Source organism: Chenopodium quinoa, unplaced genomic scaffold (genome assembly GCF_001683475.1).
Source record: "Chenopodium quinoa cultivar QQ74 unplaced genomic scaffold, ASM168347v1, whole genome shotgun sequence".
Lineage (NCBI taxonomy): Eukaryota > Viridiplantae > Streptophyta > Magnoliopsida > Caryophyllales > Amaranthaceae > Chenopodium > Chenopodium quinoa.
Window position 1 is genome coordinate 2,949,068 of NW_018744092.1, and position 19,104 is coordinate 2,968,171.

The 19,104-nt window shown below is 34.4% G+C and overlaps 2 protein-coding genes across 2 annotated transcripts; one reads left to right on the forward strand and one right to left on the reverse strand.

Moving 5' to 3' along the window:
- On the reverse strand, positions 1-2,872 carry LOC110691857 (thymidine kinase-like). The gene is made up of 4 exons (XM_021868824.1): positions 1,724-2,872; positions 1,135-1,279; positions 760-881; positions 1-673 (listed from the first exon to the last, which is right to left on the reverse strand). The coding sequence occupies exons 1-4, from the start codon at positions 1,891-1,893 to the stop codon at positions 397-399; spliced, it is 714 nt and encodes a 237-aa protein (XP_021724516.1). The 5' UTR covers positions 1,894-2,872; the 3' UTR covers positions 1-396.
- A 13,298-nt stretch (positions 2,873-16,170) lies between these two features.
- On the forward strand, positions 16,171-16,884 carry LOC110692021. Its single transcript, XM_021869014.1, has one exon. It carries the CDS (start codon positions 16,171-16,173, stop codon positions 16,882-16,884), a length of 714 nt encoding a protein of 237 aa, XP_021724706.1.
- Positions 16,885-19,104: the final 2,220 nt, after the last annotated feature.

The window sequence follows — 19,104 nt, forward strand, 5'->3', positions numbered from 1 at the left end:
ACAGAAGCAAAAGTACATTACAGGAAAGAGCAAAGCAATAGACAGATACAGAGTACTCAGTATTATTTATAACTATTAGAAGTAAAACGGGCACTTCTGCAATTGGATTATCATCTTAATGAGAACATTAAGGACTACGTGATTTAAAAAGTGAGACAAAAGCTACATACGGAGTATAAGGCTTAATTACACAATATAACATTAGCTGCAAATGCAATGTGATTAAGAAAGATGGAACTGCTAACTACTTATAACCACACAGAAGTAACTTTTCTACTATATACACCAAATTATGAAGAATACTCTACTAGATCAGTAATAGCCGAGATAGCTAGTAGAAGCACACCTTCACACCCTCTTCGAAGCAAAGGGTGCTTATGAAGATGCTTAACCAGATTAGGAAACACATGTTGCTTCCAGAACTTCTGGAACTGTAATATCCTTCTTAATGTGGCTAGTTTCGAGCACGGCACCAATGACTGCCTGCCCATTTACATAATGCTGGCGGCAAACAGGCATGTATGACTCGGCTCCACCAATTAGTTCTGTCTGTGTCTCCCCTACCTTCCGCAGTGTAAAGAAAGCCCGCTTCCCACACATCTCACACCGCGCTGTCAACTTTGTTACAGTATCAGCAAGTGGTATAACATCCAGCACGGATCCAAAGCTCCTCCTGTATCAAAAGAAACAGCATTCACATCAGAAATTCAGATCAACTACAAGTACATTAGAAAGAAAAATATTGACAGACTTTCGCACCTCAAGTAATCACCATCTAGCCCTGCAATCACAATGGTTTTCCCATCTTTCTCAGCTGCCTTACAGCAGAAGTCATAGAGGTCATCGAAGAATTGCGCTTCGTCTATCCCAATTACATCCAACTGCCAACAAACATAAGCTTAAAACACATACACAATCTAGCCACAAAGCATATGATATAATAAAAGATTTCAGATATTGCATCAGTTCAGCCATATAATTTCAGGGTCTAACATAACACTTTCATTAAATAGTGTACATAAACATATTCATGAACTATTAACAGACCAAGTCTGAAGTCAAGAGTCACGTTACTAATTCAAATTACACTATCAATACAACAATTGATCCAACCGAAAAGAGACGAGAGTACACCTTATCATAAGCATCAAATCCGAATTTCTCTTGGAAAGAAGAGAGATCAGGCAAAGCCCAACAAGGGAATCTCACTCCATCATGTGTCACAACTGAATCTTTCGCATACCTCGTATCCTTGCTTGATTTAATCATCGCCACAGTCCTAAAACAAATCATATAAATAAATAAATAAAATTAAACAATTATCAACCATTTTTTTCATTTAAAATTCCCGCTTAAAAGATGCACTCTCGATTTTATTTATATGATTATAATCAAAACTCTATAAAAATTGAAATAACAGACCCTATATATTAATTGAATTAACTAATTCTCTGTTAAGAATGATACAAATTTACAAAAGATTTCTGCAAAAAGTATATTACCTTAAATCGACAAATTAACATGGAATCTCCATGAAACCCCAAAATTATCTTAATTTACTCCTAACCAATGAAATAAACAAGAACCCTAATATAGTTTAATCCAATTCACAGAAAATTAATGAACTTTCTAAAATCTAAACCAAGATCAACCCACAAATAATAGATATCATTAAAAAAAATGAAAAAGAAAAAAAAGCAAACAGAGATGAAAATTACAATACCTGCCATTGGAACTTTCAGTTTTAACACGACGAAGAAGTGCAGTAGATTTTCCAGCAAACATGGGACCCACAATAACATGAATCTCACCAGGAACAACATTAGCAGAACCAGCAACACCACCGCCGTTGACGACGGAGCTGAGAGAAACGAATGATTTAGTGGAAGACATTTTCGCAGAAGAAGGCGGCGATGAGAGAGAAAGAGGGAATGGAGGAGAGAGAATTGGGGAGGAGATAGAGGGAAGAATGGAAGAAGATTTGAAATATAAATAGAAAAAGGGGTGTTGGTGTGCTGAGGAAGTTTTGTGAGAGAGTGAGTCTTTTTTTGGGTTTTGAACGTTTGAAAAAATTGGAGCGATTTACGAAATTTTGAGATTTGGGTTTTGGAGGGAATTCTCAATTTATGGGGATTTTGGGATTTGGGTTTATTTGAGTAGATTTTCAGCGCCAACTTTTTTATCATCCGTTTCATTTTTTTATTTTTTATTTTTTATTTTTTATTTTATAGTTTCACTTGTGTTATCACGTGGATTATTCTAGTGTTCATATTTTCAACAATTCAATCTTTTGTGACTTTCAATACTCCTTCGATTCATAATAATCCTAACATTAAGGTATATTCAGAGTTTTTAAAAACTAATAGGATATAGATCAAAATAGAATTATTAACAATATAAAGTATAAATAATAAGAGAGAAAATAATATTACCTTCGCTTCGCATTACTCGTAACAAAGAGTAGTTTTGCGGATTCGTAGACAAAAGATCTTAAGCATAGTTATTGAAAATAAGGGCATATATTTAAGTATTAATCCAATCCAAAAAAAAAAACAAATTAAACTAAACCACCCACCACCACTAGCACCACCCAGCAGCACTGAAACCACCCACCACCACCACCCAGCATCACCGAAACCAACCACCACCCACTACCACCCAGTCGCATCACTGAACCGAACCTACCACCACCTAGCCGCAACACCGAACCGAACCTACCGCACCCACAAACCCACAAGCTGCAGCAACCCACCGAACCCACCGACCCTAGCTAACCCACAAATCTGGAATAAACCACCCACAAGCCACCAACCACGAACCCACAAACCAACCACGAGCACACAAACCCACCGATCTGAACCCACGAACCTACCACCGACGAACCCAGCAAACCCACCGATTTGAATCCACAAACCCACCATGAGAATAGGGTTGGAGGAGGAGAGAGAAATATAATGGGGATGAGGGTGAAATTAATTAATTAATCTTGTGTTAAAGATAATGTAACCTGATTTGTAGTGTAAGTAGGGTGTTTAAAAAAAAGTAAGGGTATTATGGTCATTTTGTACCCAAAAACTTACTATAAAAGGAAAGAAAAAAAATTGTTGCGAGTAATGTGAAGCAGCCATTTTTGGCAAATGTTGCGAGTAATGAGAAGCGGAGGTAGTAAAAAATACTCCCTTTGTCCCAAATATTTTACCCGATTTGACTTTTCACATTCTCCAAGATGCGTCTTGAAACGATTTTATCTCCATTTTCATACGTGTAAAAATTATAAAAATTAGATATTAATAAAATATACAATGAGACAAATCAAATAAGAATCTCACATAACTATATACTTGTATATTATAACTTATAGATTAAGAGTATTTTATGGTAAAAAATAAATAAATAAATAAATAAATAAATAAAAATAAAAAAATTAAGTTAGACCCACATTTTTGCAATGGGGCAAAAAAATAGCGACAAAGAAGTAAGAAACAAGATCCATATGGAACTTTCAAACTCCTTATAACTAACTCGGATTGACAAATTAAATAACACAAATTTTTATATGTGGTCGGGGTTACTTATACTTATTCTGGGGTTTCTTATAAGTAAACCTAGAATAAGTAACCCCTATAAGTAACCCGTGACTGACTGTGTAACCTCTATAGGTAACCCCTGAATGACCTAAGTAACCCCTATAAGTAAACCCTGACCAACTGAGTAACCTCTGAAAAAGTAACCCCTATAAGTAACCTGTGACCGACTGTGTAACCTCTATAGGTTACCCCTGAATGACCTAAGTAAACCCTGACCAACTGAGTAACCCCTGAATAAGTAACCCTTGACCTACTGAATAACCCCTGAATAAGTAACCCCTATAAGTAACCCTTGACCTACTGAGTAACCCCTAAATAAGTAACCCTTATAAGTAACCTTGACCACACGATATGGACAACCACACAAAAAAAAAAAAACACCGATTAAAGAACTTTTATGCGCTAAATACTTTAAGTTTTTATAAGTCAAGTGGTGGTTTACAACAAGAGCAAAGGTACTCTATTTAAGAACTTGGACTCCACCGTCATATCATCAGTACTCAACCTTAGAAATATCTCTTCAAAATGCAGGAATCTTCTAGATATGTAGTATCATAACTCTCAAACGTTCAAATTTAATATTAGAGCAATTAAAGAAAACAATTAAATAAACAAGTAAGAAAAAACATTCAAATTTACAAAAAACATGATTTAAATAATGTTGAATTATATCTCCAAAATCCAACCCAAAATAAGAATTACTCACTTTTTAGTTTCTCTCTACAATTTCACTGGTCTTTACCTCCATCACTACAAGAAAAATGTCTTTTCATAGCGATTATATTGTAGTGATTGTACATTCGCTACAATATGCATGTATGTTTGTGAAATTGTAGAGGAAATCGTATCATTTTACAATCGCCATGGTAATCCTATATAAAATCGATATGAAAAACATAATAATACATATCCACCCTTTTTTTGCACATTTATAAAATTATTGGAAATTGTATCATTTAAAATCGCCACTAAACCCAAATATTGATACGAAAAGCCTTTTTCACACTAGATATACAAATATTTTGACAAATAATACATAAAATATGTCATAACTTATTGATAAAATATTTAATATTAGAGCTTAAGGTTGCATGTTCGAATCTTGTAAAGATTATATGTGTGATTTTTTATTTTTTATTTTTTGGAAAAAAATGAGTTCAACATTTTATATCGATTATAATCGCTACAGTAATCACCACGATTGGATGTAATTTTTCGTATCGATTATTGAGGACAACCCCAACAATATCGAAAAACACTACTAAAGGCTATGGTAACGACAGATATTATATCGAATAACTATTCGTTGGGAAAGCTTTTTGTAGCAAATACAATCTATACCAAAGGTTAGAATAATCACTACAAAAAGGTAATTTTCTTGTAGTGCATGGAGGCCATGATTCATTACTTTTATTAAGGTAAGGAGAAGCGATCCGGTCCTCATTAAACCAACACCTCTCACATGTTTGCCAATTCAAATACAAAGTCAATGTTTAAGAATATGGGGAGGGGGGGTTTATGAGAATCCACTATTCTATGGAAGCTATATGGGAGAAAAGTTATCAAGGAATTAGGTTAGAAAACTTAGGCAGAAGGGTATTTACACATTTGGGAAAAAATACAAGTGAAAATAATTCCATTGGAAGTCAATTTTAGGATTGAAATGACAAACATCCAAAAGCAAAAGAAATTCCAAGTTTCTAAACATGAGAAACATAATGTTTCTCAAATGATAAAGTCGTAAATAAATGCATTTTTTACTTTTCATTAGCAAAATGCTACTTGAAGTAGTGATTTTACCCTAAACCACTATTTAAAGTAGCGATTATGCCCTAAAAGTAGCGGTTTTGCCAGTAATTTTACAAATTTAACCAATTTAAAAACAAATTTTATTTGTTTCTCATTTTGAGAAACTAGCTTAGGGCGGCTTCCAAAACCAATCGTTTTGGTAGTTAGTTTACCTAGGATAAAGATTAGAAGATTTTATCAATTTGTTAGGTTTTATATCTTTTAGTTTTGTTATCCTATCAGGCATGGGATTGTATGCCTATAAATATGACTATTTTCATTGATATATAATGAAGTGTTTTGAGTTTACAAAATCTAATTGTGAGATTGATTCGTGTGAGTTAATATCGGAACATTGCTTTTCTTCTCCTTTGAGTCGAAAAGATCAAAAATTATTGAATTAGGTTTAACGACCCTAATTGCTAGTATCCCTTATTGTGATTTAAATGCACATTAGAAATTTAATTAAAAAACATATTGAACATTCAATTTGGCAAAGTAGTGAGGAGAGAGATAAAATTAAGGGATTAATGAATGGATATGAAATGACATCTTTATTTTCACATTGAATTACGAATCTTTACATTGAGTTTATTTCTTAAATGACATGGATTTGTGCCAAATACAAATCCGAATTCTTTGGTTAGCCAAACAACCCATTTATTCAATTTAGAAATTTCAAATGAAATTCCAAATAAGCCATAAGTTAATCTCAAAAACCAACCAACAACTGAGATCCATGAACACCAAAACTTTCTTCCACATATATTCCCTTCATCCTAATTAGCAACATAGTAAAGTCCACTTACAAACAAAAAACACTTTTTTTTTATTAACTAAGACCTCTTTTAAAGTCAAAATGACAAACAAAGGGTTTGTTTGGCACTGTTTATTGTTTTTAGTTTTCTGATTTATTTAAAACCAAAAATAAGGGAAAAAAGGTGTTTCCACTTTTTTGTTGTCAGTGTTCAAAATTATCATGATTTTTTAAGTTTGACCAATTTTTTTAATCATTAAATAACATATATTATATGATTTTGAAAAACAAAAAACCAAAAAAGGGAAAACCACAGCGATACCAAACGGATCTTAAGCTTTGGATGAGATGAATTTATCTCTCATATTAATTATAACTTATGCAACCCCTGCTTCCTCAATCCTCTCAATTGGACATACCCATTGCACACAACACAACCAAAAGGGAAACCTTTACCATCCTTAAAAACAAAATACACTAACAAGGGGTGAGAAAAATCGGTTACCCGGTCAAAAACAAAGGACCCGGATCGATTCGAAGCGAAATTGGAACCGGTTTTAACCAAGTCCAGTAATTCTAGAACCGTACCCAGTTTTGGGTAGGTTTAAATAGCAAAAATAAAAATAACAAAAGTACTAAAAAAATAGCAAATTCTAATACTACTTCAGTTAAACTACATAATAAAATAAAATATATTAAGATATGCTTTTTTTGTCCATTAAATTTTGTGTGAAATTAAAATATTTTCATTAAAATGACTCAAAAGACTCTCAATAGAAGATTTGGGAGATGCGGAGGAAAGTTGAATTTAATCTCTCAAATATTATTAAAATTGGTGAAATGGAAAGAAAAAAATTGTATTGGTTGAATAAAAAAAATCTATCTTGACATTAGAAAAAAATTCAAATTACATATGCAAAGAAACGAAAAAAAAAGAAAGAAAGAAATACCTTATACCTTAAGATCTTGAGCAAGAGAGGAAGTATTTAAATGTTTTTAGCTTTCAGATATATGAAGATGAAAGAAAATGAAAAATAAGTATAAAGAAGATCAGAATTTTTTAGACTAAAAGTAGGCGTGAGGAGTGGAGGTTGATAATGAAATGTTTTTAGGGTTAGTTGAGATATGGAATGGGCCTTAATAAAGGAATGGGATAATGGGCCTATATTTTTTATATGGCATGATGCAATGTGTTAAGTTCTTTAATAAAAAAAGTCCCATCGAGTACCCAGTAGGAATCGGGTCCAAATATTCAAGACCCGGAACCGATTCAAACTAGATCCTTGTTTTTGGAACCGATTTCGGTTGCGGTTCTAGACCTACCGGGTCCAAACCGATTACCTGGGTTTTTGCTCACCACTAACATTAAACATGACTAAAGTTAGGTTCTCAAACGAAAAAAAGAGTCAAATTGTAATAAGAATTAGAAGTACTTACCCCTCACAATCATATTGGAAACGAAAATAGGAAAGAAAAAAAACACATGACGAACCACAAAATCTAAAGAATTCTGAAACCCAATTGTCAATGTTGGTTTAAATGCTTGTATTGCTCTTCTTTTCCCATTTGCTCAAATTAAAGGAAATTAGTCCAAATGCAATTGGTCTTCTACCTTAGGCAGATTCTACAGTGTATTAGGATTTAGGATTACATTACTAAATTGAGAAGAAGAAAAGACAAAGGACTAGGTTGAACTCCTAATGACGAGTAAATTTGTTGGAAAATGGTCTTGGAGGCGAAGAAACTTTGGTGAGTTCCTGGGATTTTGAGAGGGTAGGTTGTGCGACTTCAAGATATAGAATAAGGATTTTTCATTCCATAATTAATGTATACGAAAATATTTGAAATCCAAACTTTGCGATTTATCAACAATATTATACAATGTGTTCATAAGCACAAAATGAGATAAGTAGCTTTGTGTTCCATGATTACTAGAATAATTCCTTATTAAACACGATTTCGTGGTATGATAATTGGATACATTTTCTGTATTTAGATAATAATAAAATATGTCTATTTCAATGCCATATTTTGGTTGGATATGGATGTAATTGGATAGTAAGAAAAGAAATGATGGAATCATCTTTTTCCATTCACACCACACAAGAGAAAAAGATTCCGACTAATTAGGCAAAAAGAAATACACATCCTTTTATTCATTATGAATTTGACATACTGATTCCTCTATATTAGTTCGTAAATCCTATTTAATAATGTGTCATTTTTCATGAAACAAATCTCATAAAGTATATATTGTGCATAATATTATTAACTAAAACAATGTTTTAGAGAAAACCTAAAGTCCAAATAACGGTAAAAGAAGGATTTTTAGGGGTCAAGTTAAAACTGTGAAGTATATATTATGTATACTTATACTTGGTCTATTTTATGTGATTAGAATATTTAAGAACATAGTATCCTTTTCCTTTGATCGATTGATATATACACTTTTTTTTGTCCACATATTATCTTCATGTATTCTTTTTAAAGATATTCAAATACAATTTTCTTGCTATTAGAATTAGAAACTTTTCCTTTCAGCCCATGTGCGGTGGACTCTTCTGCTAACCTAAATTTTCTCTCACTTTCATCCCAACTGTAGGGAATTTTTCACCTCCACCCTACATGTGGGTCATGTTTTTAGGCATGGCGGCGCTCCAAGGAAAAGAAGCTAGAGAAAAAGAGTCGCCAACAAGTTTTAGAAACTTGTAAACCGTTCATGATTATGAAGGTTACACCCCATTCACAATCACAGAGATTGCTAGCTCCATAGTGGTCCGCAACCATGACTGGATATTCGGGGATGAAGGTACGAACTTAACCTTAAAGAGGTCAAGCCCGCCCTAAATAGGCCTCTACTTTATTCCTATTGATATTCATGCTCGCTTTATTATCAACATACACACAAATTAATCCTAAACCTATTTAATCTACGTTGGTTGATTATTAATGCACAATTAAATCTAATATTGGTGATCACTTGAATTAAAATTATATTAAACCTAAATCCAATTATTAATTATCTTATTAAGCGTGATTTCAATTACAAATTCCCTTTAAACCTGCAAGAAAGGGCGTGATCAAGCAATAGCAATAAATCATGAGTAATCAACATATGATTAACAATAGCAACATATGATTAACATAATAATCATCATCATGAAAACATTGAAATTATCATCATAAAAATAGCGTTAGTTGTAAGATCCTAGGCATGATACTAAACAGATTAATAACAATCCTAGCATATTACTAATAACAAAATCAACACATTATCCTAAACATGATACTAATAATCAAAATCAAAGTGTTATGCTAAGCATGATTTCTATTTCAAAAGAGAGTAATTAAATAATTAAATTACTTACTTTGATGCCTCGATCTTCTTGCTTTAATACGCACGTTATTAAACTTCAAAAAAGCGAAATCAATAAAGCAAATAATAAAGTAAATTAATTAAGAATTGAAATAGAGATTTGGGACCAAACCCTCAGAAAATGTCAACCTTTCACGTCGAGGTCGAAAACAACGTCGAGTATGGTTTGGAGTATTCGAATCACGCAAAGGAAATATGGTGGGTAATTGGGATGAATCAAAGATGTATTTAGGCTAAGGCTAAGAACATTAGGAATTTTGGGAATTTGTGTGTAGATGATGATTGTAGCTAATTGTTGATAATTGTTGATGGTCGTAGCTAATTGTTGGTGGTTCTCGCCAATTTGAAAACGGGGAAAACGAACTCTATTTATAAAGGAAAAAAAAGAGAGTCGAAACGATCAGAAAAAGATTAGAAGTTCTGAACGCAATAGAACTTCTCCATCGCGGCGCGACAGGGCTGACGTGGCGCGATGGTCCTGTCGTATGCGATGGTTTCTGAAGATCTTGAAGTTTGTGCGGAGTTTTGTTTTTGATGGGTTTTCTATGAGAAATATATCCGAACGTATGGATTATCATATGAGAAGCTTTATTCAATCTCGAATTTCTTTGATCTTTATCTTTTCGAAAAGGATATATTAGAACATTCTAGAGGATTTTAGAAGATCCTAATTGATTTAGGATTAGGAATATGATCATATAGGGCCTAAATAAAATAATTGGACTCCATATAATCATTGGGTCGTACTAAAAGTGGACCTAGGCTCGGTTTGGGCTCGGTTTAGTATTTTGGTCATAACTCACTCGTTTTAAGTCAGATTTGGGGTTATAATATATCGTTGAAAAGCTCTTTTCAAGACCCATAATCAGGTTGGACGTTTTTTATAATTTGGACACGAATGAATGATTTTTAGGACACGATATGAACGATTTTGAGTTTAAGGACACAAAATGAATGATTTGGATTAAAAACATTTTAGTTAAGGTTAGAAATATGGTCTAGGCTTAAGGAAACTTTACGCGACCCTTCAACTCTTTGCCGAACTCGTCAATCAAAACGTGAAAGGTACTCATCACTGGGTTTGGTGTTGGGGAGACGCAATCAGGTGTCTACACCAACCTACTAAATTCCTTAATGTGCATGTCCAAACCTAATAGAATTATTTTAATAAGAATGGAATATATATATATACTATAATATATAGAGTATCAAAAAAATGTGTACACATGGGATTTGATCTCAGATTTTGAACAATACCCTTGAACCAACTCCTTTTTTGATCGACCACTAAGTGCTTGTTTGGTTCAACATGGGAAATAAATTCCCACATGAAATCATATACCATAGGAAGTTTTTTCCCTTGCTAATTGCATAAAAATTGTACAAAAGTGTTTGGTTGACATCATAGGAATTTGTATTTTCTAGGAAATAACTTCCTATGCATTGTAGGAATTCACTCACCTAGGGGGGACTTGGTGAGTTACTTCTCATTGATAGATAATAGGTTAATATTATCTTGATAATATTCTGTAACGATATATTTGGTGTAATTTAGGACTCTCATAATTTCACTACTACATTTTTTACCTATTGTAAGCCCCAACTCCGTTGCATCAGGCGTCAAAATCCGTGGCATTAGGCCTAATGCAACGACCATGTACCGTGGAAACTGTTGGCGTTGCAATCGGTCTAATGCAACGACATATGACACCTAATGCCACGACATCAATGATCCGTTGCGTTAGATCAATACCTGATGCAACAACAACATTATTGCCATGACATCAGCTATAATACCTAATGTCACGGTTTCCTATACCTAATGCCACGGTTCCCTAAACCTAATGCCACGCAGTGCATATACCCAATGCCAATAATAATAATAATAATAATACAATTCAAATCAAAATTTTCAAAAAAAAAAAAGAATTTTATTAATATAAATTTAATGTTTGTACATTGTTATCTATAAGGAAAATTACAAAATTAAATTATCACTAATTAAATTATCACTAGGAAAAAAACAATTAAAAGTTAAAACTAAATCATTTTGTCCCCCAAACAATATTTTCAGCAATTCTTTGGACCGTATTATTATTTATTTCTCTTGCTTCTCCAATTTCTCAAGTAAAGCAATTCGGGAACACTTCGTGAAGCATCTTCTTCAGCTTCTGTATCCATCTCTAGCACTGTCTCTAGCACTGTTTACACATATCCAATTGATCTAAACCCCCTGGTAAACAAAACACACAAACAAATCAAAATAGGATTATAGAAGAATATAGCACTCAAAAAAAAAAAAAAAAAAGAAGAAGAAGAAAAGATCTTGATGTTTGTTCTCCCCCCCAGAAATGTAATAGTTTGAATATTAACATGAATGGTAACAATGTCATACTTCATACAAAGTAAAACAAAGACTTTTATATATAACCAACCAATTAAATCAAACAAGAATAGAGCAAATTTGTATCATAAACCTGCTCCAACTCTTTTTTAGTATACTTTTTTTTTTCATAGACTTAAATAAATCCTCAGTAACACTACTCGAGAAACCTCAAATCTAAGTGATATAATTAGTTTACCATATAAACAAATTAATCTAATTATATATAAGAATATGTAATAAGTCACCAAACTTCAAATCATTAGAAGGAGAAGAGACACATAAAATCATTAGAAGGAGAAGACAAACCTGCTAGCATAGAATTCATGGCAGCTTGGTGATATTGTATAAAGTACTGCAGAAAAGAATGTCGAGATTTAGAGAGTGAAATAAACAAAACAAACAGAGCGACTACTATGCCCCCAGATTGATCCAACTTATAGAGTACTACATAACAAAAATAATATTCTAAAATATTTACCAAGACAGTATTCGTAGAAATTTCACACCAAAGACCAATGAAATTTGCATTGTTCTAAAATACAAGACCTATCAAAATGTGAACACGTTGCGTACCTGTTAATACCACCATCTTATGGCCATAAAACAGAACTTGAAAACCTTTGAAAGCCCCTGTTGCTTTGGCAAAAGAAAACAACATATTCGTAAAATGACACTAATTTCAGTCAAACATAAATTCCAACAAAGATGAACGTTGTATAATTTCAGTCAAAACAATGTCTAGGGAGATAGTAATAACTGCTCCACTTCTGGAACTCTCAAGTTGTAGTAAAACATCTCTAACAGAGTAAATTGATGAGACTAATAAAATACTTATTGAGAATTGTGTGTTTCATAAAAATGGTAGGCCGAAACTGCTCCACCCTTAACTATTTCATTTTATCCTCATTATATGGAAGATATTATGATTGATAAACAGCAGGGACACAGTCCAAGTCGGGTTAAGATAATGGTGATGGTAAGGTTTTATGTCCAAGATAAAATTCTTAGATGTAAGGGTCTTTAATTTGCAAGTATAAATTTGTAGGATGATTAAGCAATAAAGCAACACTAGCCATAAAAAAAAATACATCAATAGAAGCAACAGTTCAACAACAGCTACAATAGAATTAAGGCAACATCATACAAAAAAGCTAGACATTGCAAGTTTCTTAAACTCTACAAAAGTAAAATAATAACAAGTGTCTAAGTTAATTAAAGAATGCATATTCTTATTATGTCACATTATAGTTTAAATTTTAACATATACTTCATGAGCAGTAGCTTGAGATGCTGTCGTCTCACATTATCACCCAAAAACATAAACAAAATCATGTGTTTGGTATGTTGCCCTTATTTTCCACTATAGTATCACGATTATACACATTCAATCGTTCAATATCTTTTAGTTAGCTTGCTTTATTACTAATTGCTTGATAAAGTGCAATGGTAGCATTAACTAATTATAGGACACTACTCATAAGTTTCACTCAAGTTTTTTCTCTTAGCCTGATTATTTCTCATAATACATGCTAAGGACAATTAGTGGTACCAATTCATGAGAATCTTTATAAGTGAAATGGATTTCAACTTTTGATCATATTTTTAGTTTTTAACATTCAACCTGAGTACAATATTGTACCTGGGATATTAGCTAACCATTAAATAACAGGACACTACTTATAAGCTCCACCCAAATTTTAATTATAGTGTGCAAATTATATAAGCATTTACATATATATTAATCATAGATACCAAGAAGCATGAAAGGCTTTCAACAAATAAACTTTCACTATTCTAATGATGGCAATGCATCTAAGACTCCTAAGAGGGTATTATTATTTGCTGAACCAAACAAATAGGATATTAATCTAAAAGTAATGCATATCATACTAGGCAATAGGTCGAGTAGCAACAATAATCATACTAAGCGACAGCAAGCTAAGCAGCAAACACACATCATTTAACAACAACAGTGGTTCAACGCAACAATACAACACGACACAACAACTACTATAATCAAAATTTATGCCTTGGAAAACAATCTAAAACCCAACCAAAACACGTGTCATCTTCTTTTCATAGATCGATAAGAACCAAACCACTAAATAAAAAAAATATTCCTTAAGCATAATTATCAACACCAAAATTAAAATATTTCACTTATTCATTTACCAATCCCGGGTACATGCAATGAAATAAAAGATAATTTTTTTTAGGAAAAAATGAAATAGAAGATAAATGACGCTACAAATGAGTATAAACTATAGAGTAATCTGTCACTACTTATATGATATCTCACCAAGACACCAACAAATATTCTGCCCATGAAATCACATTAACAAAAAATAACAATTAGATCAACCTCTAACCAATCAGAAGTTCATCATCCAACTTCAAATGATAAGTATGTAAATCAAATATATGTTATTATAAATAAGTTAGATCAAATAAAATGAGAAATGTCAGTTGAGGAACATGATCTTGATTGTGTTGAAAAACAAATTTATCATTCAATTAAAAATCCGGTAAACCCTCTTTGATACGCCTAATAATGAGATTAAAGGGAAACACTAAGCTGCTCAACAAAACTTATAAATCATAAAAATAGGGTGAATGCAACAAATCAACAAAACTAATGTACAAAATCCAATTAAATAGAAACCCTAGTATTTAATCTAACACATAGAAGGCACTATACTTCAACAAGAAAATTTAACAAATGAACTGCTAGAAAACATACATATTTTGCATCAAAAAACCAAATAAATAAACGATTATCAAGAATTAAACAACCAAATTACAACCTTTTTAGAAAAATTAAAATTGTCCTCAAATCACAGTGAAGAAATCAATTAAAAGGGTTTCGAATTATCTTCGTGAAAACAAATGAGCAATTTCAGAGAATAAATAAATACGAAGTATAAATTCAGGAGGAGAGAGAAAGAGAAGTAAGTGTTACCAATGAGGTGAAGTGCGACGGAGAATAGGTACGAACTACGGCGAAAATCAATAGGAGCATGAGAAATCTAGGGTTTCAGAACCCCCAACAAAGCCGGCACCTTCATAAGCAACTACAGGAAGAGGATGATGATCTTACAGCAGTTGACGGCGATTTTATGGCGGTGGACAACGGTGGTTCACTCTGCTTTCTCAAGCCACTGTAATGAGGGGTACTTTTTTTTGGTTAAAAATATAAGAGCACATCATATGTTGCAGATAGGTTTTTATTAATCTCCTTTTTTTTTCCGTTTTTTTTCGGGCAAATAAATTTTGGAGGGGTTTTTAAATTTTTTTAAAATATTAGGAGGGAAGGATGGCGATTCATTCAGGAAAAGCTTAGCCCTCTATGTCGTGCATTAGCTTTATGTGCCGTTGTATTAGCTCCTCTATTGCAACAGCATATAGGGCTAATTTAACGACATATTTTATCTGTTGTATTAGCACCCTCTTTTGAAGCATATTAATATTAACCATTTCATTAGATTGATCTATTGCAACGGTAATACCATTAGCGTCGAGTTAGTCCTTTTTTTACCGTTGCATTTGATATAAAATGTTGTAGTGTAATTAGGCCTTGTTTGGTTGCATATGGGAATCAAATGCCTATAGGAAATTACAATACATGGGCAATTTTATTACCTAAGAAATACTAAAATTGTGTTTGGTTGACATATAGAAAATCATATTTCCCATGAATTAGTTTCCTATGTTTTGTTTGGTTAGCTTATGTAATACCCATGTATTATTACAACTTGAACTACTTGTCCAAAATTTTGAGGACAATAATGTAATTTCACCCAAAATACATATGGGAAGTTTGAGTGACCAAGGTAGGGTGTGGGAAATTAATTTCCATGTTTTGTAGGACTTCCAAATTCCTTAGGAATTTCCACTTCCTACATTTTTGTTAACCAAACAACTACTCTTAACCACATTTCCCATGAATTTGTATTTCCCCCATTATTGAAGTGCAACCAAACAAGGCCTTAGGTTTGTAAATACCTATATATATTGAATGGATGAGAAGTTTCTACTCAAGGAGAATTACACTATTCCACATGGTATCAGATTTCAACTAGGGTTTTCTTTTCTTTTTCGCTCTAACCCTAACAACGATCCTTTGGCCTGGCCTAGCCGTGACCTGGCCTTCTTTTACCACATCCGTCCAGCCTTCTTCCATGGTTGGTGATGACACCCCCCTCCTCCTCCTGCTCCTCTTCCTCCCTCAACCACTCCCTTCCACCCAGCTTTCGCCGTATCTAACATAAAAAATCTCATGAGTATATCTCTTGATCAAGAAGACGCACAATATGCTGCTTGGGTTGAACTCTTTCAAATTCAAGTGTATGCCTTTAACGTTCTCGACCACATTGATGTTATCGTTTCTCGACCAACGGAGATTGATGATGCTACTTGGAAGCGCTTAGATGCTATCGTGAAACTATGGATCTACGGAACTATTTCTCGTGACCTTGTTCACACCATCATGAAACCGGGAGGAACGACTCTCGAATTGTGGACTCGCCTAGAGGAGATTTTTCATGACAATAAGCATACTAGGGCGGTTTTTTTGGAGGAGCAGTTCACCAATATCAAGCTTGAGCATTATGCCAACATGTCCAATTATTGTAGGCAAATCAATCTCCTTGCTGATCAACTTGCTAACGTTGACTGTCCAGTATTCGACTGTAAGATGGTTATGCAATTAATTACGGGCCTTACCAAGGGTGAATATGATACTGTTGCTACGATCGTGTCTCAATCCGAGCCGACTCCAAGCTTTAACAAAGCAAGATCGATGTTTCTTTTGGAAGAAACAAGGAAGAACAAGCAAGAGGAGATCGGGCAACAAGCACTCATAGCACATGGTCCCGCCGGTACCACTGCGCCATCAGCCACGTCATCTCAGGCTGCCGACAAGCAGTGTGGTGGTGGACGCGGTGGTGGGCGTGGCCGTGGCCGCGGGAAACCAGGCAAGGGCAGAGGTTGAGGAAAGAACTCACAAGGTTCTAATTCCTCAAACCCACAGCAGCAGACCTCTAGACTCAATCAAGGAGCCTAACAGCAGGCCCCTTAATGGGGTCCCCATCCTTGGCCTCAACAGAATGGGCAATGGGCCTTACCACCATGCCCATTCCTAACGGGACCTAGTCAGCAGCAGCAATTCCAGTAATACCGTGGGCATGTTCAACAACAGGGTGGCCTATTAGGTCCACGCCTAAACTCAAACCAAGCGTACTATGCTGCTCTAGTCCAACTAGCGTACGGTCAACTCTTAACTCTAACGGAATTCGGGCAAGCCTACAGTTTTATGAGTTTCCAACCTCCCGACAATGGATGGTACATGGATAAAGGGGCCACGTCTCACCTCACTCGTGATTCATGGCTATGGCAATATTACCACTCCCTCACCTCATCCACCCTTTACCCTCAAGAATGTCCTCTATGTTCCTAACATTAAAAATTTAATTTTCGTTAGAAAATTTGCTTGTGACAATTTTGTTTCTGTTGAATTTGACCCTCTTGGTTTTTCTGTGAAGGACCTTCTCTCAGAAACAATTCTAGTGAGATGCAATAGTGTGGGGGATCTCTATCCTTTTTCTTCAAATTCCGCTTTATACGACACTAGTCAACTATCTCTAGGTGCAATTTCTCCTTCAACTTGGCATCATAGACTTGGACATCCAGCGAACTAGTTTTTGATTTTCTTAGTAAACACAATTATGTTTGTTGTAATAAGAGAAATGTTTCTCAATTTTGCTATTCCTGTCCACTAGGAAAACATGTTAGACTCCCTTTTAAGTCTTCTACGTCTATTACTTTTTCACCGTTTGATTTAATTCATGCGGATTTATGGACTTATCCTATTTCTAGAAAATTGGGTCACAAATACTATTTGGTTTTGCTTGATGACTTCTCCCATTTTTTGTGGGTTTTTCCTATCAAATACAAATCACAAGTCTATGACATTCTTCTTAATTTTAGAGCATATGTTAAAACTCAATTTGAAAGGGATATTAAAACTTTTCAAAGTGACAATGGTCGCGAGTTTGATGATTCCCTTTCCGAAAATTTTGTGCAGATAATGGCATGGTATTTTGCCTTTCTTGCCCCAACACTTCATCCCAAAACGGCAAAGCCGAAAGAATTATACGCATAATTAACAATATGTCTCGTACAATCCTTTTCCATGCCTCCCTTCCACCTTCTTTTTGGGTTTATGCTATTCATATGGTTGCATATATTCTTAATATTCTACCATCCACAACCATAAAAAACAAAACACCAACCGATGTTCTATATCGTAGGTCACCCACTTATGACCATCTTCGTGTTATTGGTTGCTTATGCTACCCAAATCTTAGTGCAGTTGCCCCTCATAAACTTGCACCTCGGTCTCAACCATGTGAGTTCTTGGGTTTTCCTTCCAATGATCGAGGATATCTTTGTTATGACTTGTCTTCGAATAAAACTACAATCTCTCGTCATGCGACATTTGTTGAAAATAGTTTTCCATTCTCTAACATTCAACAATTCACGTTTTCTGACTATAGTATTATGGAACCTAATATTACACCCATGTATGTGCAAGCCTAACTCAAAACAAGCCCATCAACTACCCCCCTTTCCCATGCCAACCCATGGCCCACCACACCACCCTAATCTCCCACTAAACAAACAGACCATAGTACTCCGTAGGTGGGCCGCGGACAAACTCAGTCTACCACAACCACCTTGAGGACTTCTTTGTCCAGTCCAATCCCCTCACATAATGCCACCCCAAATTAACCCACTTCCCCTGCATCACCTGTGATCCAATTCGGGTTACTACCTCACCCTATTCCACACTCGGTTCCTCAACCGTGGCCTATTCCTCAACCATCTCACACCATGGCTACTCGTGCCAAGAGTGGCATTTTTAAGCCATATCCGAAATACCAAGCTAATTTAACAGTCCGAGCTATCTCTCCACTACTTAAAACTCCCAAATTAGCTATGCTTAACCAAAATTGGAATGCCGCCATGAATGAGGAATTTAATGCTCTTACTAAACAACATACTTGGGACCTCGTCCTGAGATCGGAAGGGGTAAATATTATTCGATGCATGTGGTTGTTTAAACACAAGTACAGGGAAAATGGTGATTTGGAGAGACATAAGGCAAGACTTGTTGTGAATGGCAAGTCTTAACAGGTTGGTGTTGATTGTG

What these genes read in the sequence shown, in the direction of transcription:
- LOC110691857 (XM_021868824.1), bottom strand. Translation starts at nt 1,893, where the DNA reads ATGTCTTCCACTAAATCATTCGTTTCTCTCAGCTCCGTCGTCAACGGC. An exon ending in ACTGAAAGTTCCAATGGCAG is followed by an intron (nt 1,280 to 1,723) that starts GTATTGTAATTT and finishes GATTTGTTTTAG; the next exon opens with GACTGTGGCGATGATTAAAT. An exon ending in GATTTGATGCTTATGATAAG is followed by an intron (nt 882 to 1,134) that starts GTGTACTCTCGT and finishes GTTTGTTGGCAG; the next exon opens with TTGGATGTAATTGGGATAGA.
- LOC110692021 (XM_021869014.1), top strand. Translation starts at nt 16,171, where the DNA reads ATGAGTATATCTCTTGATCAAGAAGACGCACAATATGCTGCTTGGGTT.